The sequence below is a fragment of the Nannospalax galili genome, unplaced genomic scaffold, assembly GCF_000622305.1.
Source record: "Nannospalax galili isolate Female #2095 unplaced genomic scaffold, S.galili_v1.0 scaffold104, whole genome shotgun sequence".
Taxonomy (NCBI): domain Eukaryota; kingdom Metazoa; phylum Chordata; class Mammalia; order Rodentia; family Spalacidae; genus Nannospalax; species Nannospalax galili.
Genome location: NW_008353596.1, coordinates 1,518,835 through 1,540,513, shown reverse-complemented (window position 1 = coordinate 1,540,513; position 21,679 = coordinate 1,518,835). Strand labels below are relative to the sequence as shown.

Here is a 21,679-nt window from a genome sequence, read left to right as displayed (position 1 = left end):
CACCCTACCCCAAATGAGTTCTGTCCTAGATTTGGGGACCCTCTGCACCAGTCCTGCCCCCCCCCAGTACCCAGGCATACAACCCCTCTGTGAGGTAGGGCGAAGGGCCATAGTCCTCCCTAGAGCCCCTCCCAGCTACCATTTTGGATCCCAGAAGCAGATTGGGGGCAGAGACTGAGAGGGCCTGATTGGCCATGGATGAGGACATCCTGACGCCCAAACTCACTGCAAGGGGCCCCATCACCTCCTTTGGCATATCCCTTGTCTACTCTTATGTTGCAGGCTCTGTCACAACTCACTGGAAGGCCTGGAGCATGTCCTTGCCCCTCTCCAGGTTTTGGTTGCCTCTTCTCTCAAGTGAAGAAATGGACAGAGACCAGGAAATAGAGCTTCCCAGCTCCTGCCCTGCAGGATCCACCCTGCTGTCCCTTTAGAACAAGACATCGGGGCTTGGAAAGATGGCGCAGTAGTTAAGAGCACTGGCTGCTCTTGCAGAGGACCTGGGTTCAATTCCCAGAACTCACATGGCAGTTAACAATTTTCTGTAACTCTAGTTTCTGGCCTCCACATTGCAAGACATGGGTGCACTCACATACATTCAGGCACTCAAAAACATAAAATAAAAAAGTATTAAAAAAAAAAAAAAGACATCAGCCCCATAAGGTCAAAACAGAGTGTGAGAGATACCGTATTATAAAACAAGTGATTTGCCTAAGGTCACACAGCTGGACAGAGTGGTCCAATCAAAAATACACTCCTGCTCTCGGTCCTTTCCAGAGAGTACCTCGGCATGTGCTCTGAACTTTTGTGCTCTATCTGATGGGATTAGAGATGGATGATGGACATCAAGGCTAAGTCAGGTGACCAAGGTGGGGGAGAGGCTGGAGCTCTGACAGCTCCAAATACGCAGCTTTGAGTCAAGATCATGGCATTAGAGATGGACAGAACTGGACACGAATCCCAGCTCCTCTGTTTATTAGCTGTGTGACCTCAAGCAAGTGAATCTGCCTCTCTGCATCTGCTCAGAGGGGTTGGTTAACAATGTGTACTCCACGGGCTGCTAGGCTGGATCCTGGTGTGTATGTAGCATGAGTTCTCAACATGAGCCTATGTTCTTGAGGTTCTTTGCACAGTTGGACTGGAAGTCCTTCCTCATCTTCTATGTTCCTAAGAAGACATCATTTTTGGCGGAGATTTTCCTACCAGCCCACTGTGCCTATCATTCACATATTTCTCCTAACTCAGGAAATGTACACAAAGTTCTTTCAAGAGTTGAAAGAAGCCAGGCCTCATCTGCCTCATCTTTCTGCCGGAGGCCCCTGGGATGGAGCAGGGGCAGGACCTCAGGGGCGGGAAGTACCGCAGCCTGGGAGCCAGCACAAGGATGCTATGCCCAGGGAGTCAGAGTTCATGGGAACCCAGGTTACCTTGGGGCAGCCTGAGGTTAAAGTCTGCCATCTTTCCCTTTAAAGTGGAAGGCCCTTACCTGTCTTACTCCAAACAGACACTCCAATTAGAGTCTGACTACCTCCAGGTCCCAACTCTTCCTGGCCCCACTGTCCTCCTTATTCATGACAAGCCTCCAACCATCACACCCTGTGTTCCCTCTGCCAGGAATTCCCTTCCTCATGGTGTGTACATGGGTCGTCTGTCCATCAAACCTGCTCAAATTCCCTCCAGAGGCCTCCTCCACCCATGCTGTCTGAAGCAGCAGCCATACTCCCTCTCCCTCACTTTTCCAGTGTTTCTTATGTCTCCCCACTTCCTGACCATATTTCATGCTTACTTGGTCATGTGTATATATATTATACATATGTGTACCCATGGGTATGCAGGTATACACACCCATGTGTGTGCATGTGGAGGCCAGAGGTCAATATCAGATGTCATCCTCTATCACTTTCCACCTTGCTTTTTTGAGACATCATCTCTTACTGAAACTGGAGCTCACCATTTCAGCTAGACTGGGCAGTGAGCCTCCAAATCAGTCTGTCTTCATGCCCCCCTCCCCAGTGCTGCCATGCCCAGCTTTTATGTGGGTGCTGGAGATCTGAACTCAGGTCCTCATGCTTGCACAGCAAGCTCTTTACCCACTAAGTCATATCCTCAGCCCCAGGGTCTGCTCAGCTCACTTCTGTCCCCAGTCCCTGGAACATCAGCATCTGGAAGAATAAACTGAATACATGTTTACAGGGTGAATGAATGGATAGACGGGTGAATAACTGAATTCTGGCCCCAGGCATCTGTCTCCTAGGATTATTTTTCTTTTTAAAATTTACTTTATTCATTTTTATTATAATATATGTATGAATGCTTTGCCTGCATGTATGTAAGTGTGCCCATGTGGTACAATGCCCACTGAGGCCAAAAGACAGAATCACATCCCCTGGGACTGGAGTTATGGGTGGTTGTTAACCACCAAGTGGGTGCTAGGAACCGGATCCAGGTCCTCTGATAGAGCAGGCAGTACTCCTAACCGCTGAGCCAGCTCTCTAGCCCCACCTATGGTTATTTTTCAGTTGAATTTACAGCAGCGGAAGGGGCAGGAACACAGGGCGCTCAGTGCATGATGCTCACTAGCATCAGGTGCTAAGTTTTTTATAAAGCTCCCCAGAAGTCCTTGTGTTAAGTTTGGTCCTCAAGGTGGCACTACTGGGAGAGTGGGACCGTGCACTAGGCCCTTCGTGGTGCGTTCTTGAAGGAGATTCAAGGACCCCAGGGCCCTTGTCTCTCCCTCTTTTGCTTCCTGGCCATGAGAAGAGTGGTTCTGGCCTGTCGCATCTGGGTTCCCTCACGCCTCATCATAGGCCAAAAATGGTGGGGCCAGTCGATCAGGGACTAAAACCTCCAAACCATGAACCAAAAGAAGGCTTTTCTCTTTGTAAGCTGGTCATCTCAGGGTTTTGTTACGACAGTAAAGGGTAGGGGTCTTGCCAAGGTTCTCACTGAGGCCTTGGGCAAATAAATGTTCGTCTGTCAAACATGGAAGGTGATAATGGACCTAAATGGCTTCACAAAGCTCCAAGGATACAGGCTATACCAGGTAGGAGGGTGTGCCACAGACAAGGGGCAGGAGCCAGGGTATTGGTAACACGAAGCAGGACAGTGCCCAGAACTGGGCTTGTCCAGAGTGCTGGGAAAGGTCACAGGACAAGCTCTCAGAAACTGCCCTGAGGCCCTCCCTGGCCAGGAGTCTAGTCCCCTCTGCATACCCTCCCCAACTTAGTACCTCATGGGGACCCCTCCAGCCAGTCTCTGCAGGAGTTTTCAAGGGGAGCAGGTGACAACCAGAATGCCTTAGCTCCCCTCCTGTTTCCCAGGAATACAGTTTTCCAAGGAAGAGGCCTGGACTGGAAGGTAGGAAGGGAAAGGGCAAGTCCACACACTCCTCAGCCCAAATCTTAGGATAAGAGCTCCCTGGAACCTTGTCTGCTTCCAGCCCTGGGGTCAGCCTGGAAGACTGGATCCTTGCAAGTCACTGGAGGCCATAACCCTAACCTGCAACACAGGAGAGGTCAGGGCCTAAACGCCAGGTCTGGACTGACCTCAAAATCCAGCCATGTTCCCTTATCCAGCCTGGATTTGACATACTGTGGGATTCATGGATGACTCAAGCACTTGGCCTACAGCAAGGAGGTATGATTGGTTTGAGTCTGTTTTGTTCTTTAATGAATTCCCAGCACCTAGCAAAATGTCTGGCACTTAGTAAGAGCAGTTAAGAAATATTGAATTGACAAACACATCCGTGAAGCAATGGATCTGAATTACTAAGGGTGAAGTTCCCTGTGGGCTGGGGGCAAGGACCCAGAGCCTAGCTAGGACAGGGGATGTCTATGAACAAACGACTGAGGGGACCATGGAATCAGGGATACCCAAGAAGGTGATCTCTCTGAATCACAGACATATGTCCACTTTCAAGCTGCTTGTTCAGTGCCCAACAGTGCCCAGGACACACAGTCATGGTCTGAATGAAGAGTGAATGAGAGAGCCAAACCCCAGCCCTCAGTGCAGAGACCAAGAGGAACAAATCGCAGAGTGCCCCCTGCAGGCGACATACCCCCCAACCACCATTCTCCTCAGAGGTTTTTAAATAATTTGTGGGTTGTTTTAATTGTTGAGGCAGTAATACTTGGTTCATGAAACTGCAATATACAGAGAGGTGAAATAAATAGCTTATATAATATATATATATATAATATAGCTGGTTTTAAAATATTCCCTTATCATTGGTGTACTAGGTCACGTGAGTCACGGAAGGTCCATAGCAGCATCCTCCAGAACTGCGAGCAAGGCAGGCCACCATGATTGGACGAGGCGTCTATCGTCAGAAGGTCGGAAAAAGTCGAGGCGCAGAGAATTCTCAGGGTGCGCCTTCCCTGCGCGGTGTCTCGGGAACAGCTTTGCAGCGGACAATAAATAAATGACTGCAAACCAGAGATCGATTCTTGTTGGAGTCTGGGGCAGGGAGAGGGGCTGGGGGTGGGGGCAGCTTGTTAGGGGAGGGGTACTACTTTATTGTTTTGTGGGATGTTTTTCCTTTTTCTTTCTTTTTCTTTTTCTTTCTTTTCTTTTTCCCTTTTTTCTCTTCTTTTTTTCTTTTTTAAATTTTTTTGCTTTCAGAACCTTTGGGAAAAAGGACTTTGGTTTCTCAAAGTGATGGTTTCCTCATTCAAGTCCTCCTCTATGAATGAGTTTTGAATTGTCACCCCTAGAGAGAGGCAAACACCTGTGGGTTGACAGTCCCCTTGTGTGAGTCCTTTGTCATGGGGGTTCAAGCCAACAGTGAAATCCTATTGCCCCCCCCCAAGAGTCTAGGTTCAGTTTTTGTCTTCTTTTAAACACAATGTACAAAAATAGAGCTTCTCCTTATTATTCATGTAAAAATAGTCCTCTGATGCAGTTCTCTGGGAGTAAGTGGCAGGGCCCCTGTGGCACGGGGCCTAGCCGGGGTGTGTGGGGCGGATCCTCCGGGAACGCTTGGTTACTGTGGTATACTTGAAGGGCTTCTGCAGCTCAGCCTGCCCCTTAGGGTAGCGCTTCATGAAATGCACATCCTGCTGGTTCTCCCGGGTCTTGGGGCCCTTCCGTGGCCGCCCCTTCTTGGTGAAGCCCACGTACCAGCCTGAGTATTTGGCTGACATCAGGGCTGTGTAGTTGTTTTCCAGAACCTTCTCGATGAACACACACTCCTTGCTAGTACCATCAGGCTGCAGGGGAGAGAGGGGGGCATCAAAGAAAGTCAAGTCAGTGATCCCTGTGAAGGGTGCCAATAGCAAACATTGCCCACAACATGGGTACAGGGCCCACTGCACCAGGGTCCCCCAGGTCTGGGGAGGCTGGGCTCAAGCTCCCAGATCCCATAGCATTAGCAAACAGAATCACCGGCCCAAGGAGGGAGCACCAGGAGCAGGGCCAGTAGACATGCCTGCAGGAACGTGGAAGGTGAGGAACCTAGTAGACATGGAAGGAGTATGGCTTCCTGCTTCCAAGTGGGTCTTACAAGCGTTGTTTGTACACATGGGTCTAGGAGAAGCTTCAGGAGCCTGACTAAAGTTTGGCCAGCAATGAACCTTAGTCAGGAGGAGATGATCCAAGGAATAGCAATTGGAGGAACACAGCTCTTGTGGAAAGGCATAGGAAAGTGGCCATGGCTGGGCCCTGCAAAACACCTACTAGAGTTGTTAGCCTCCTCAATACACAAATGAACCTTTGTTATAGGTCCCTACATCTTCCTCACCCTGCAATTAAAGAGCAGAGGCCCACTGTCAATCAGAAGTCCACTCCTTCCCCACTCTCCTTCCTTATAGATGGGGGTTCCACTTCATTCCTACTTGAGCAACAGATCTAGATCTAGCCAATCAAATATTATCCCCTCCCAGGCATGTGACCCAAGCTATCCAGGCAGTGTGCTACTTGAGACCTTGTAAGTAGGTTCAGCCTTCAGTGCCCACTCGGAAAAAAAAAAAAAAAGGCAGGTTCAAACTAGAGGAATTTACAACTGGTCACACACAGAGATTGCCTATGAAATGCTCAACCCTAAATGACAATGCAACACCTAAGACTCATGGAACATAATGGAACAAGGGTTAGAGGGAACACTACTGCATCTCTCAACTTTCATCAACTAAACTCCCTCAGGCAACAGAGGGCAACCAACCCAGGGCTCAATGACCATTTCGGAAGAGGGGGTGGAGAGATTGTAAGAGCCAGGGGAGGAGGTACATGACCATATGGAAACAGACTCTTACAGGCTCCTGGGACCTTGCTCATATGAATTTACAGCAATGGTGACAGCATGCACAAGACCCCTGCAAATTCAAGCAGACAAAAATCCAGCACAGAACTGTGGAAATGGGTAGCAGCCTCCAGTCTTAACCAAAGAACTATTGGGTGGTTGATTACTACTGGGTGAGGAAGAGCTGATCTTCTTTAAGGGAGAGACTCTAGATGGGCTGGCTAGACCCCAGGAGATGAACTTGCACTGAGGGACGCATCAGGGGACACTAAGTTGACTCAACAGACTTTAACATAAATGACAGAACATGTGAAATCCAGTGGGAGGGCTATGGGAGGGTGCCAGTGGGAAGGGGACATAAAGATAATTAAGATGTTCTGTATGAAATACACAGAAATTCAATAAAAATATATATTAAAAATAATAATAAACTAGAGGAATTTGTAAGGCCGAAATAAGAGCAGCTATTTTACTGCCAGGGAGGGAAATTCTGCCTGGCAGTGATGCCCCTGAGAAAGTAAAGCCAAAGAGAGTGAGAGAAACAACCAAGTCCCGGTCACATCATTTGGGCTCTGGACCCAGCTGCATCTGCAGTTCAAGTTACCTCACCACCATGCGGGCCAACAGTGTCTCATTTCCGTTAACCCAGCTGATGTTGCGTTCTATCGTTTGCAACTGAAATGAGTCCTGGCAGATCTGCACAAAATCTGACGGTAAGTCAGCAGCTATTCGACCCTACTGTGATACAGTTCAACACAAACTACACTCAGGGTGGGATGTGGCACAGCTTAATACTTAGTATGAAGGAGGCTAGAGGCCTCCAAAAATAAGGAGACGTAGCATGGTCGAACTCCAAAGGCTGTGTGAGGGGTCCTGGGCTCTCAGGTTTCCAGGAAGATGCGTGTCTTGGGATGCAAGACAAGAAGCGCTGGCCAAATGAACTCTAGCACTTCCTGTGTGACCTCAGGCTGGCCGGTTCCTCGCTCCAAACCTCAGATTCTTCACCAGGCAAAAGAGAACAATGACTTCTGCATCACAGAGATCCATGAGGAGTGAGGAACAACACTCATAACACTCTGACACACAGGAAGAACTCTCCAGGTTGCTCTTGAAGAGCTGGTGGTCCAACCAACAAAGGCTGCCCTGCCTCCTTAGGGCTGTCCTGAACAAAAGGCCCTGGGAGGCAGGGCTTACAGCCTCCTCCTAGAGCAGCCTGATTGCTTGAAGGGAGAGGGCGAAACAGTTGGAAGGCCTGAATTAGTAGCACTCAAGTTTCCAGCTAACATCTCCAAATTTAGGCCGGGCCCACTCCTCGTTCCGGACGGCCGCCTGGCCAAGTTGGAAGCCCAGCGGTCTGGCTGGTGTGTGGAGACTGAGGTGCGGGTTCCAACCTTTTGTTTGAAGTAGAAAACAGACTGGAGCTTCCAGGAACATTCACCTTTGAGAGGAGGACAAGTCTAGGCCCTGCAGACAGAGTGCTGAACTCTGCAGAAAGGGACAGGCCGGGTAAAGAAACTCTCTGGGGAATTCCAGCTTTCAAGGAGGCTGAACACACAGAGGGCAGGTTCAGGACACACCACTCAGAGGACGGTGTCAGTGGGGAGAATGGTAAGATAGTATTGTGAAAGAAGACAGGAAGGCTGTAGGGCAGGTTAAGAGGAGTGATCTTGGGGTTCTAGGTCTCTCATGGAAAATTCTAGAAGCTGTCCTTCCAACCTGAGTCCAAGTTCTTTGCATGGTTTTCACAAAAGTCAAAACAACTTGAACAAAGGCTAGATTACACCATCCTGCTTCTGTCGTTCAAGGCTCAGCTCTGTAACCACTTCCTCTGGGAAGGCTCCCCCACAGCCATTTCTCTCTCCAGGTAGTTCTCTACTTCCTTCTAGAATCCACTTGTACCTGGAGTTTTACTGGCTCACATACTCCATCTTCTGAAGTGACTGGGCACCCATCCCCACCCCAACCCCATGCTCCCAAGAGAGTAATTCTGTGTCTGCCTACTCTGCCTTAGCCTAAGAGATCCCTGAGGCCAGGCCTGTTTCTGGCTTGTCTTGGGACCGAGCACAGGCCTTAGCCCAAGATGGGGTTGTGGTTAAACAAACAAGAGTCTTACCAGGGTGGATGGGGGCGTGACACACAAAAAGAGCCTAAAAGAAAATACAATCTACCTTCTGAATCCTGTACAAACATCTCACAGATGTGCTCCAGGAGGACACACTGTTGAAGGAGACAGAGCAAGGGCTGGAGAGCTCTACTGGCCCACTTGGTCTCTCTACTCATTCATTCATTATTTATTGATTGCTGACCACAAGCCAGACAATCCCACATCCATTACATCATTTCACCCTCTTAAGTCATGGAGATTGACTCTACCTAGAGAAAGGAAACAGCTCAAAGAGGTGAAGGGGCTTGCCCAAGGTCATGATGCTCAAAAATGGCCACTACACACACACTTGTCTTCAGTCCAGTTCCAGAGAAGTCCATGGGGAGGTGGCAGAAGCTGAGTAAGTGCTGCCCACCAAAACCCATCACCTCCCCAGAGCCACAGAATCACTATGGGCACAAAGTGAAACACTAGGGTATGCAATAGGCTAGCAGAGACCCTGGTGTGCATGCTTAGTACATGTCTGTTTACTTAAGAGGGCTGGGAAGCTGGGCTTTGGGCTGGTTCGCAACACCCCAGTGCACAGGGGCCTTGTGGAAACCAGTTGTGGGGCCTATGATGATCATAAATCCCTCACGGACTCAGTCAGAAAAGCTAAGAGGCTAATAGCAGACCGCACCTGAGGTGGACACTTGCCTTTGCTTTTGACCCCCTCTATGACTCTAAGTCATCTATAATGATTTAAAAAACATCAATGTTTGGGCCCCACCCCAGAACTTCTGACTCAACTGGTTGAGGCAGGCAGGAACATCAGTATTTGGAGTAATTCATTGCCCCAGAGCCTTGGGGATTTAGTAGAATTCAGTCCTCTCCTCGCACCCACCTCACACCCCCTTGTTTCCAAACTAGAGTCCCAATCCTTCTGTTTGACCTGCATCCTGGTGACATCAGCTCATCTGCTAAAAGCATTTTGAGTTTTCGGTGACTTACAACCAGGGTTCTTAATCTCCTGCCCTAAAAGACTCATGCTTTGTTGCCCCCAAAAGGACAGATGTGGGCAGATGAGGAAAAATCTGGCTAGCACATGACACTAGATACTCAACAATTCTGAGCTAGAAGGATGTGCTGTCTCAGGCCAGGGCTACTCTAACATTCAGAGCTCCGGGACACAGGGTGGCCTATGACCGGCAGTGCAGCAGAGAGAGTGACTCTGGCCAAGGACTAGTGCATCTGGAATAGCTATGCTCAGGTCCCAATGCATGACCTGTGCTCTGGCTAGAGATGTGCAAGGTTGGCATATATAATCCATAGGAAAGGGCAAGAAAGCTGTCTTCCAAGGCATTCCAAAGGCGCAGAGGCCAGAGGTCCCGTGCATGCAGGAGTGATGTCAAGACCTGGCTTCAGGCTGAGGATGTAGCTCAGCATAAACCAGGTACGGTGGTGCATGCCTCTGAGCTCAGCTCTCAGGAGGTGGAGATAGGAAGATCAGGAATCCATGGTCATCCTTGACTGTGTACGGAGTTCCAAGCCAGCCTTGGCTAAAAAGAGGGACTAATGCTCAGCAGAGCCTACTTAAGTGCCGGATGAGTTTCTCCCAGGGCACCAGGCTCCCTGGACTACAGGCATCATTCTTACTAGAGGCTGAGTCAGTCTCCAAGAGCAAGCACCATATTCCCGCTTTTTTGGTGCTCATGCAAGGCTCAGGCCCTCTGTGAGCTCCCAGCCTGGAGGTGGTGAAGAAATGAAGGCATATAGCTTCACCCAGATGTCCCCAAGCAGGGTGACAGGGTGCTGAGGGACGATAATGAGCCAACTAGGGGCCAGGTGAGTCCAGAGGCCATTAAATGTGAGCCAGGAAGACCCATGGAGGGAGAGCAGGGTAGGACCTATCCCACACAAAGCTTTAAGTCCACCCCCAAGGAATGGGGTGCAGTTTGCCTGGGGCACAGGAACAGCACTAGATGGGAAGTTTCCAGGGCCTGGAAGGTGGAAAAGCCAGGTTGGGCTCTGAGCTGCACTGAAGGAGGCAGGGAAGATCCCTCAGGGCTGCGGCTTCCCAAGCTGCAGCGAGGGTGAGGAGACAGCAGTATCTGGAGAGGGCTGAGGCCAGTCCCAAGTGGTAAAGAGGGGCCACCCCTCCACCCATCAAAAGAGGAACTTCCCCGCAACCCCAGGACCCAGCCCGAGTGAGCAGTGGGTGCTAATAATGCACAGCCGCTCAAGAGCACACAGGTGGATGGAGAGCCACCAAACCCCTGGGCCCAGAGGAAAGGAGGAGGGAAGGGTCGTGGAGGCAGGAGGGCAAGCCAGGAGGGCTCCGAGGCGGAGGCAGGGGGCCGGGCCCGCCTTGCTGCGGCCCGCCCTGAGCCAGCTGAACCCGCACCAATGTTAATGACGGGGAGAGGGCGAGGGGGCAGGAAATCGGAGCCGGCTCCTGTGGAAGCGGTGACTCAGCGGCCAGCCGGCGGGCGGCGGGGGCGCGGCCGGAGGGGACAGGCGCTCCTGACCCCTCGATGGCCCTCCTGGGGTCAGGATGCCGGGAACCGCGCAGGCGGGAGGCGCGGGGCGGCGCGGGCGCCGGGCATGGATGGGAGCGGAGGGGAAACCGAGCCTCAAACTCAAAGCAGGTCGGTCTGGGAGGAGGCCCAGGCGGGCAGCTGAACAAAGCTCCTGGCACCGGGCTGGGCCGCCGCCGCAGGAAAACTGCTGGCCGGGACCGGACCGGTCGGCCCAGGCCAGGGGACCCGGCGCCCCAGCCGCTGCAGGACCCCCTCGCCCGCCGGCCGCGACGGCGGAAAGTGAATCACTAATTGAAACCAGTCCTCTCTCAGCATCGCGACGCTCTGCGGATTACTATTATTTTGCAGCTTCGGTTGGTATGGGTGTGTGTCTGGAATCTTTTCCTTCCAAACCCGGCTCTGAATCCTGCCTAGCCCTAGTATGGGACCTAGGACAAGTGCCCAGGGATGTAGCCAAGCCTCAGCTTTCCCATCTGTGAAATGGGGTTGGTAGAGCTGCCAACCTGCCAGGGCAAAAATAGCCCAAAGTCTGGAAGAAAGTAGGTGCTGGCCTGGTGTGGTGGTGCACACCTTTAATCCCCAGCATTCCGGAGGCAGATGATCTCCTTGAGTCCAAGACCAGCCTGGTGGTCTACATAGTCTAAATAGTGAGATAGTGAGTTCTAGGCCAGGCCCACTACAGGGAGACCCTGTCTCAAAAGAGAGAGAGAGAGAGAGAGAGAGAGAGAGAGATAGAGAGATAGAGAGAGTAGGTGCTCAACTAAAGGAAGCCATTGTTATCCATGTGACAATTCCTTGGCCCTCATCCCTGGCTTGTAGAATATGGGACCCAGGGGTGGGATAGGGATACTGAGGGCTCAAAAAGTCAAATATGCGTCAGCAAGACTGGCCATCTCCCCTTAACCCCAACAAGGTATAAAGAGCCAGATATCCCCAGGGCTTTGGACTCAAGAAGATGTCTATCACCCAGTCCACCTGTCCAGACAGATTGCACCCTCAGTGATACAAGTTCAATATGGGGGCAGGGAGAATCCCTGCAGAAAGGACAGAGGGTATCACTTCATTATAGAGCTACTGTGGGTGACACCTTCCTCCTGAACACAGGGGAAGCAGATGTGTGACCACAAACAAGCAGGTAAGAGAAAGCAGAGGAGCCCTGAAGGGCAGCCTCCCAGAGCATCCAACCCCTGCCCCCCAAGTGCTCATGCAGCTCTCTGCCCCCCCACCTCCAATGTGCCGCATGCAGCTCTCTGGCCTGTTCCGAAGTAATAAAATCTTCCTGAAATGCTAGAACCGTGAGGCCCAGCGCAGAGCAGCGGCTGCTTCCGGAGGCTGCTGCGCAGTGCCGAGAACCCCTGGCGATTGCTAAAATGATCCCTGCAGCCACAGCCCCTTGGGCTGCAGGTTCCCTGTTCCCCAGACATCAGGGGCACTTAAACAGGTTGCCCTAGAGCCTGGGAGGGTTTTCTCACTATGGAACAAACCAGAACTCCACATCCCTCCTCAGCAAAGCCCAGGGCTCTGTGGACACAGAGTAGCAGCCATACATCAAAACAGAATGAGGTGACAGGAAGGTATTGCAGTAGAAGCTGATGTCTCACGATGCAGGTAGGGCCCACAGGACCCTGGACACCATCTTCTAGTTCCCCAAGGCTGCCTGGGTGGGCCCTCAAGTTCCCGGGGTCCCAGGCCATCACTCACCTTCCCCACAAGCTTTCCTTTTCGGTTCATACACAGGTAGAACTCTGTCTCCTTGCCCTTGATCCGGACTTGGCTCCCAAAGGTGTCTGTCTCCACTAGGAGCTGGGCTTCGAAAGGAAGAAAGAGTAAGACAAGCTTTTTAACCAGAGGCAGTGGCACAGTCTGACAGCCCAACAGCATAGCCCTTGGTCCCTCACCCTGGTAAAGTCAGGCCTCTAGCCTATGACAACACCCGGCCCTGGGCAAGGAGAAGGCAGCTGACAGCAACCCTTCGTGAGCCTCTCAGTGCTTCTCCAGTCTGAGGTGAGTTACAGAAGTATCCTTCCCCCTCGTATGTCTCCCAGCCCCTCAACTGCACTCCCCAAAGCTGGCCCAACAGCCATACAGATAACCAGAGAAGTAACAAAGGGAATATTCAGGCACACACATACACACACACACACACACACACACACACACACACATGCACACACACACACACACACACATACACACATACAGCCTTTTGGATCGCATGCTGTTTCCTTCAAAAGTCAAATCACATGTCCTTTCCCCCAGGCAAATATCTGGAGTCCCTGCTAATGTAGTTTTGGCACCTTTGCCCTGGCCATTTGACATAGGAAGACATAGGAGGTGAGGTGTAACACCCCTGGGAAAAGTGGCCATAGGCAGAATCTTCCTTTTCCCCTGACTGTGGCCATCCAAACTGATGTGTAACTAACAACCAAGAGCACAGAAACCCAACAGGACCGACTGTCCCCACCCAGGAGCACAGAGGTACAACAGGACCCAATTCCCTATCACAGGATTGGAGCCCCATCCCAGGCACACACCTCAGTGCCTCCCTCAGGACGGAGGTGCCCAGAGCTGGTCCCCTAAAGCCCTGACACACAAATACATCAAGGACTCTCCTTCTCCCTCCGTCAGTCCACATTTTCCCCCAGTAGGGTATGGTGTGACTTTGGGTGAGCTCTCAGGCTTCCTCTGATCTTGAACCCCTAAGCCCTGTTCCTGTTAGTTCTTCCCCTCCCCCGCAGCTGCTTTCTTTGGCTGTATGACCCTTTGCTTCCAGCACCTGCCCCTCAGCCACAAAAGTTTCATTTCAGTGACAAGCGACTTGCTTCTCCATAAGAAAATCATAGCCCCAAATTCCCGAGTGCAGTATCCTTGGAGCCACAAGGAGTGTACCTTGGTGCCCCTAAAATACACTAGGTATGATTTTAATAAAAAACATTTACAAATATAGGCCCTGGTGCCCTGCTGTGAAAATTGAAACCATCTGGAACTAAGATTTCTATAATTAATCTAGCCCTCCTTTGACACCACTGCTAATTAAAATATGATATCCACCTTTCCAAGGGGAAAAAAAAGAATTTACATAAAATTTAAAGATCTAACAAGAATTTTGTAATTCTGGAAGCAAGGGAGACACATTCTTCTCGCTGCCTTCCCCCATCCCCAGTAAACATTGAGTCAGAAAAACAGAGAACACTGTCTGGCCCTTGATGTTCCTGTTCCCTGGCATTCAAACCCTTACCATGCCTTAGTTCACTCATTCTCAACATCACAGTGCTCCCTGACCTGCCCAATCATCTCCTCCCAAAGCTTGAGTCTCCCACAGTGGTAGCTATGGAGACACAGAAAGTGCAAGGGCGGGGGGGAGTGCACAAATAAAGTCCTGACTGCCTGGCCTCACTTGTCTTCTGTATGGCCTTGTGCCACAGGGTCTTCACCTGTGACATCGGGAGAAACTCCCTGACCCTTCAACAGTGCCTGTGAGGCCTGTGCAACACGGGGCACCCTGTTCTACCAGTCCCCAGGGGAAACTCACTAACTCTGATTTTGTTTCCTAAGAGTTACAAAGGTAAACCTTTCCTGGGGGAAAAGGAAGCCCATCAACAAGCCCCACATGCTTGTATAAGCATGGCAGTGAGGCCTCTTCCAGAGGCCCTACCCCCTGTTCTGAACCTGTCCTGGTTCTTCGTGAAACTCTGGGGTACAGTGTGAGAGAGGGGTGGGAGGGAAGGCCATGAAAAATGGGAGAAGCCTTGGGGTGCAGCCCAGAATCCCCCAAGTAAGTCCAAGGGGAGAATGTTCTGTCTCCTAGCACATGACCTATACATGCAAGACCTGCTTCTGCATGAGGCGAGATGCCCCCCCCATCCACATGAACTAGGGGGTCCTTGCCCTCATTTTCCAGGGTGAGCAACTGAGGTGCCTACCAACAACAGCCCAGAAGGAGAAATGACTAAGCTGACCAGTTCTGAGAGCCACACCTCCAAACCTAGCACCACCACTCAGCAGCTAGGACCCCAGCCTTCCCTAGGAACTATCCAAAGGACCTGGGGCAGGGCTGGGGCTGCAGGTCGACTCTACCCTCCACAGGCCTGGTCACCCCCACCCAGCCTGGGGAAGGTCTGTGCCTGGCCGCCAGGAGTCTGTTATTCACACCCACCCTAACCACAGCAGGCAGTGGTGTGACCTAGACTCCACTCGGTGCATGACATAATGAGGAGAGAGCCAGGCCAGAATTATGTAAAGTCTTTGGGGAGTAATAACAGAGGGGGGGGGAGAGAGGGAGAGAGAGAGAGAGAGAGAGAGAGAGAGAGAGAGAGAGAGAGGGGGGAGAGAGAGAGAGAGAGAGAGAGAGAGAGAGAGGAGAGAGAGAGACTGAGAGACTGAGAGAGACTGAGACTACACCCAACTTAGGTTTGCTCCAGAGCCTCTGCATCATGCACCCCCTCCAGAGACCCAAACCCCCAAGATGCAGCTCTAAGGAGCCAGAAGCCAGGGCCTGCAGCTGGCCTAGCGGATGACATTCTCTCGCTGTCCTCTCCAGCTGCAGCTCAGCAGCCACCTCCCTCTGCCACTAGTGCCTCTACTAGTCTCCCCTCCACACATCAACCAGAAGAGTCCTTTAAAAATATCAATTTAGGCCGGGTGTGGTGGCGCACGCCTTTAATCCTAGCACTCAGGAGGCAGAGGCAGGCGGATCTCTGTTAGTTCAAGGCCAGCCTGGTCTACATAATGAGTTCCAGGACAGCTGGGGCTACAGGGAGACCCTGTCTCAAAAAGACCAAAAAAAAAAAAGACAAAAAAAAAACAAATCCATTTAGGCCAGGTGTGTGTTGGCGAGTTCCACACAAGCAGGAGCTACAGGGAGACCCCACCTCAGAAAACAAAAATCAATTTACTGGCTGAGGAAATGACTCTGTTGGTAGTACCTGCCACACAGCATGGGGATCTGAGTTTGGATCCCAAACACCCACATAAAATCTGGACTTCTCTTCCTTGATGGAAACTCTCCTAGGGAGCCCCAAGCTACTTAGAAGAAAATCCAAACTTTACTGGGACTCACACCACCTGGCTCCTTGTTCCTTCCCAGTCTCCCTCCCAGCGCCCCCCCCACACCAGACACACTGGCTTCCTTGGAGTTACTCCTCACTCCTCTGATACACCAAGGTCCTGCCACAGGACCTTTGTACTTGCTGCTTCCACTGCCTGGAGTTCACCCAGACCTTCCCACAGTGAAGTTTCATCTCCCAGGTGGCCAAATATCATCTCCTTAGAGAAAGTGATTAGGCTGTGCCCTCTAACATCAGCACCACCATCACCAGCCCAGCACAGTGCAATCCCCTGTGCCAAATTCCTCAGCACTCTAAAATTGGCTATTTATACTATTGTTTCGGTCCTTTTTTTTTTAAAGATGGGGTCTCACTATGTAGTCCTGGCTGGCTTGGAACTTGCTGGGTAGACCAGGCTGGCCTCAGCTCACAGAGATGTACCTGCCTCTGCCTCCTGAGTGCTGGGATTAAAAGCATGTTACCACCATGTCTGTATGTGGAAGGCTTTGTTGCCAGCTTGTAACACTATTGGAAGATGGTGGAACCTTTCAGATGTGTGGGGAAATTAGGCCACTTGGAATGTACCCTGGAAGGGAATGTTGGAACCCATACCCCTTTCTGTCTCTTGCTTTGCTTCCCAGTCATCAGAGGTTAAGTCTTCTCTGCTACCACACTCCTACCATGATATACTGCCTTACCACAGGCTCAGAAGCAAGGGGTTAGCCGATGGACTGAAACCTCTAAAACTGTGAGCCAAACTAAACCTTCCTTCTTTTAAACTGTCTCAGGTATTTTGGTATGATAATGGCAAGCTAACACAATTTGTTACCCTTTTCCTTAGGTGTCCTTACTTAGGGGAAGGTAAGCCATGAGGACAAGGATGGATCTCCTTATTTCCCACTGCTTATTTCTAGCACCTAGCTCAGGCCTGACTCAGCATATGGCCGATAATAAAATTTTAATAAGTATTTTAATAAATTTTAATAAGCCTTATGATGTAGGCATGACTGACATGATTCAAGAGCTAAAGGAAGATTCAAGAAAGTGAAGGGACATACACAGGACGCATAGCTGATGACAGTAAGGTAAGGGTTGATCAATCTCTGATTCAGTGTCCTTCATCACTCTGCTCTGTCTGCTGTGACTCTTTACACTGCCCATGCCCTGTGCTAGAACACTGGACTCCTGCCCACCCCTCCCCAGCCTCAGTGACAAAAAGAACATCCTTTGCTGTGTGACAGAGGGAATCTTTGGGCCAGTACTAAGTGACTGCTGAGCCTCTTCTCTTTCAGCTCCTCCAGGGAAGGCTCAGTAACTCACACTTCTCTGGAGTTTAGGATGTGCTGGGCATCTCATTTAATCCTTACAGCAGTCCTCTAAAGTCAGCAACCACTGTCATTGCCCGGTCTCACTGGTATGGAAACTGAGTCCCGAGAACACAGGACAAAGCTGAAAGTGGAGTCTAGGAAGGTTGGCCCCAAAGTCTTAGTCTTCACCTCTCCACTCTACCCTTCCCTTTCCCTGTTCAGTCCTCCTGGTGAGTGAGTGCTGACGGGCTGTGGGGCTCATCTCTCTGGCCTGGCTTTCCTAGGACAGAACTCAGTGGGTGGGGATGCTACAGAGCAAAAGGCTGAGAGGTTCATCCCTCCCCTGGCTCCACTTCCAAATGACCTTGAAGGAGGAACAGTCCCTAGGTTGACATGGGGAGGAAGGGAAGCCCTTAGGAGCTACCAGGCCTGGACTCAGGCCTCAATCAGAGCCTTTCCTTGAGAAGGAAACAGGCTCTCCAAACCCTGAGAAGGCAGCAAAGGGCTGGAAGAAAGCTCTCTCTGTAAAACTCTCCTGTTATCTTTTTCCCTGTTTCTCATGAATGCCTGAAGAATAAAAATGGTCATTGCAGCCGGGCGTGGTGGCTCATGCCTGTAGTCCCAGCACTTGGAAGGCAGAGGCAGGCGGATCTCTGTGAGTTCAAGGGCAGCCTGGTCTACATAGTGAGTTCCAGGACAGCTGGGGCTACAGGGAGACCCTGTCTCAAATAGACAAAAAAAAAAAGGTCATTGCAGCCAGACTGAGAGGCTGAGGCAGGAAGATCACAAGTTCAAGGCCAGCCTGGACTCTTAAAAGAAGAGATTGAAATAACAGTCAATACCTATATGTGTCACGTGTGTGGGTCAAGCATTTGAACAGGTGGGCAACTCCAGAGCTCACTGAGATGGGCAGGGATTGAGCCCAAGGCGCACAGGCAGAGTAAGGGCAGACAGTGTGGGCTGCAATGACAAGGGACAAGTGGCTCTGATGGATGGATTGACGTTGCAGTGTGGAACCCCAGCTGGCTTTCCCAGAGGCAATCCAGGGCCTCTGCTTGGAAACTTTGGGTTTGAAAGGGAGGGAACAGCAGCAAAAGACAGAGACAGTGGACACAGAGTCAGAGAGCCTGCTTCGTAGAGAGGTAGTGCAGGGAACAAAGCCAAGGATGGGCTGGCTCTGCTTGTACCCAGGGAAATCGCCCCAAGACCTGCTCCAAGCCCCCCAGGGAGAGGTGCATGAGAAGGCCACTGACACATTCCCATGCCACAGACCCTGAGGCTCCTCGCCAGACAGCACCTCCCTCAGGAGATGTCCTTGCTACCAAAGGTACTGAGAGGTCACCATGTCAGTCCTACCTCCCCTCAGAAGGTGGGCTAGGTAGAAAGAAGCAGAGAGAGAGGCAGGGGTAGGAAGTGGCCGTGGCTGTTACACATCCAAGTACATGTACACACATACTAAGGTACCCATCGTTCCCCTTCTCAGGAAGTCCCTGAGGAGGCTTGCAGGCCACATGGACTCATCAGAAAGGAAGAGAGGAAGAAAAAAAATCAATAGGATTGATCAGAAGCTATATCTAATCCTGGCTGCAGCCCGCTTCAGCCTTTTCAGGTGGGATCCAGGAGAAATGGGTGGCCACAGCTCCCTGGGCACAAAGGCTGTGAGACAGGTGCTCCCCAGGGTGGGAGGCTTAGGCTGAGAGGCAAAGGCCCCATCCCTGATGGGAGAGCTCCTAGGGGACGCTGGGTGTCAGTATTCTCCCAGGAAGGACAGAAGGTTCACCGTGCACCTACTGTGTGCAGAGCACTGGGCCAGGTGCCTCCTCTGATACCCTGGGGTTGCTTTGCCTACACTCTCGGGTGTACACTGAAGGTGTCCCCTGACTCAGTTTTCTCATGCTATGGCTAGCTCTGTGCCCAGGGATGCAGTAGGGCACATAACCCCAGAAGCCCTGCATCTTCTGAGAGACAGAATGAGGAACAAACTATAGAAGAGGATGTCAGACCCGCAGAAGGACAGAGATGGGGATCCAGAAAAGGGAACCAGATGATGTAAGATCATCTGGGAGGAGATTAGGCTAGGCTGAGGGACCAGCAAGACAAAAGCCTTAGCAGAATATGCCAGGAGATGGGAAGAGCCTGAGATTAGGGTGGGAGGTCTCTGGAGTGGCCAGCCCAGGCCCTTGATTGACTCAAGGACTTGAGTTCTAAGTAGCATGAAACTTTGAGCAAAAGAGTGACATTTCTGGACTGGTGAACAGAGAACGGGCTATGGGATCAGACTGAGACTAGGGGATTACAAGAACAGAGAGCTGTAGCCTCAGCCACTCCAGTCAGCAGAAAGGACCTTGCTCGTGGCTCAGTGTCCCAGCAAGTACCAGGAGAAGGGAAACAAGGCCCTGGAGGCTCTTGAAACCATCTTGGAGGCCAAGCCACCAATAACAGACCCAGAACTGACGATTCCAGGTGTTCATTTTGTCAGGACTTGGCTTCTGAGCCAGCAGATGACACCACACTGTGAAGTTAAGTGGGTATAAGTGTCAGGTAGCACCCTCCTTCCCTCCTTCCCCTGCCCTGTGTCCCCCTGCTCTGGTCCCCCTGCCCTGAATCCCCCTGCCCTGGTCCCCTGCCCTCATCCTCCTGCCCCACATGACTACATAAATCACCCTCCCAATAATATTTGTATTGATCATCTAGATTGGAAGCCTCAGTTGGCTCCATTGTCTCACTTCCTCTCCAGGGCTCACAGATGGGGTCTCCCAGCCTCATCTGCGTTTCTAATGGGACATTTAAATGGAACAGCAGCAGCCGCAAGGCCCCATGCTGCCCTGAGTGTTGGGGGGGTTGGAAGAGAACATAAACATGTTCCTTGAGAGAGAGGATTAAGGCCTAGTATTTGTGGAAGTAGAAGAGTCACAAGATGGTCTAGTTCTAGAAACTCAAAGCAGGGCCCATCAGCGCCACCTGTAAACATGCCAGAACTGCGGCTCTTCAGACCCCAGTCTGCCCCATGAAACAACACGGACATCATGACCATCTCCTCCCTCAGAGAGTCACATTCATACTAAACATTTAATCTAAGCCTGGAATTGTATGAAAGAGAAACAGGCACAGAGAAGGCACAGTGCTTGTGGGAGGTCACACAGCAGCCTAGTTGGAGTCAGACCTCTGCAATGAGGGCCACCTTCAGCTCCTCTCTCTCCCCAGTCCCTGCCTCCTGTCTCACTCAGGGTGTGGACAGATGGCTCAGTCAGAGTCTCACATACACCCCCACTCTCCCAGCCTGGAGGGGCCAACAAGAGCTCCAGGGACACCCCAGGAGGGCATGTCCTCCAGCCTGGCTAGCCAGCTGCCCCTTCCCTGGCAGCACTGGACAGAGGATCCCAGGGAAAACCACCACCTGGGTCTGCCCTGCGAAGCCCGTGTCTGGGGGGTGCCCTCCCCCTGGCGCCTGAGGCCCAAAGAGGCAACCACAGAGGGCCTGGAGCCCAGAGCACATAGAAGGACAGAGACGGTGGGGGGAGGAACAGAGAAATGGGCCAAAACAAAGAAGCAAAAGGGTGAACCAAGAAAGGAAGGAGGCAGAAGAAGAGGAAGGGAGCCATGAAGAGTAGCCGTGCTGGAAGAAGGGAGGGAGGCAGCCGGCCCCGAGGTGCTGAGGCCCAGGACTCAGCCTGTGCCCCGGCCCAGCCCAGCCCAGCCCCCAGTGTGCTGCAGCTGCCACACTCAGAGCCCTACCATGAGGTCAGTCCTGCCCTGAGGCTGTGAGAAAATAAATGATGTCCGAGGTAGAAGGTCCAAGAAATTATTTGTCTTGTTGTCACGTCCTGGCGGCGATGGGCAGGGGCCAGCAGGGCATCAGCCCAGAAACACTAGGCTGGCAGGCTCAGCACATGTGCAGGACATGCCCTGAGCCACTGTCTTCTGTAGGGTTGGGTTCTTCCAGAATATGGGCCCAAGGAGGCAGGAGAATGGGGGCAGGTGCTTCCCACAGAGGGGTGAGGACCAGGAGGACTCCTGGCAGCTTTTAAGAAAAATATCTGTGCACTAAGTATTTGCCTGGCATCTGTCCTGGCTGAATCAAAGCTCTGAGGAGGAGTCATATCTGTTTTGCTCACTGCCCAGGGCCTTTGTGGGCTGGGGGCTTGGGAAGAGACGTTAACCCAGTGTCCCTCCTTCTGGCCTCTGCAGTGATGGAAGGTCCTTAAGCCCCCCAGGAGGGATGAGAAGTTCCAGGATCAAGGGAAGGTCACAAGGCCTGGGCCCAAGCTGTCATGAGTACACTTCTTGTAGGTGAACAGGATTGAGCACATTTCCATACACATACGTTCCTACATTCATGACAGTGATTCCCACAGCATCCCCAGCAGCATCCAGAAAGCACGCTCCAGAGGCTTCCACCCCACCAAGTACCTGAACCTGGGTCGGTCCTGGGAAGCAGTGACATGAAGAACAGTCACCTGTGTTGGAGC

The 21,679-nt window shown here is 51.7% G+C and overlaps 1 protein-coding gene across 1 annotated transcript in view; it reads right to left on the bottom strand.

Moving 5' to 3' along the window:
- Window positions 1-4,613: 4,613 nt before the first annotated feature.
- The window catches only part of Fgf18 (fibroblast growth factor 18), a 30,913-nt gene continuing 13,847 nt past the window's right edge, over window positions 4,614-21,679 (bottom strand). Inside the window, exons 4-5 of the mRNA XM_008850757.1 lie at window positions 12,560-12,666; window positions 4,614-5,207 (exon numbers count right to left, since the gene is read on the bottom strand). Of these exons, the coding sequence (XP_008848979.1) occupies window positions 4,941-5,207; window positions 12,560-12,666 (374 nt within the window). The 3' untranslated portion in view covers window positions 4,614-4,940. The remainder of the gene's footprint in view (window positions 5,208-12,559; window positions 12,667-21,679) is intronic.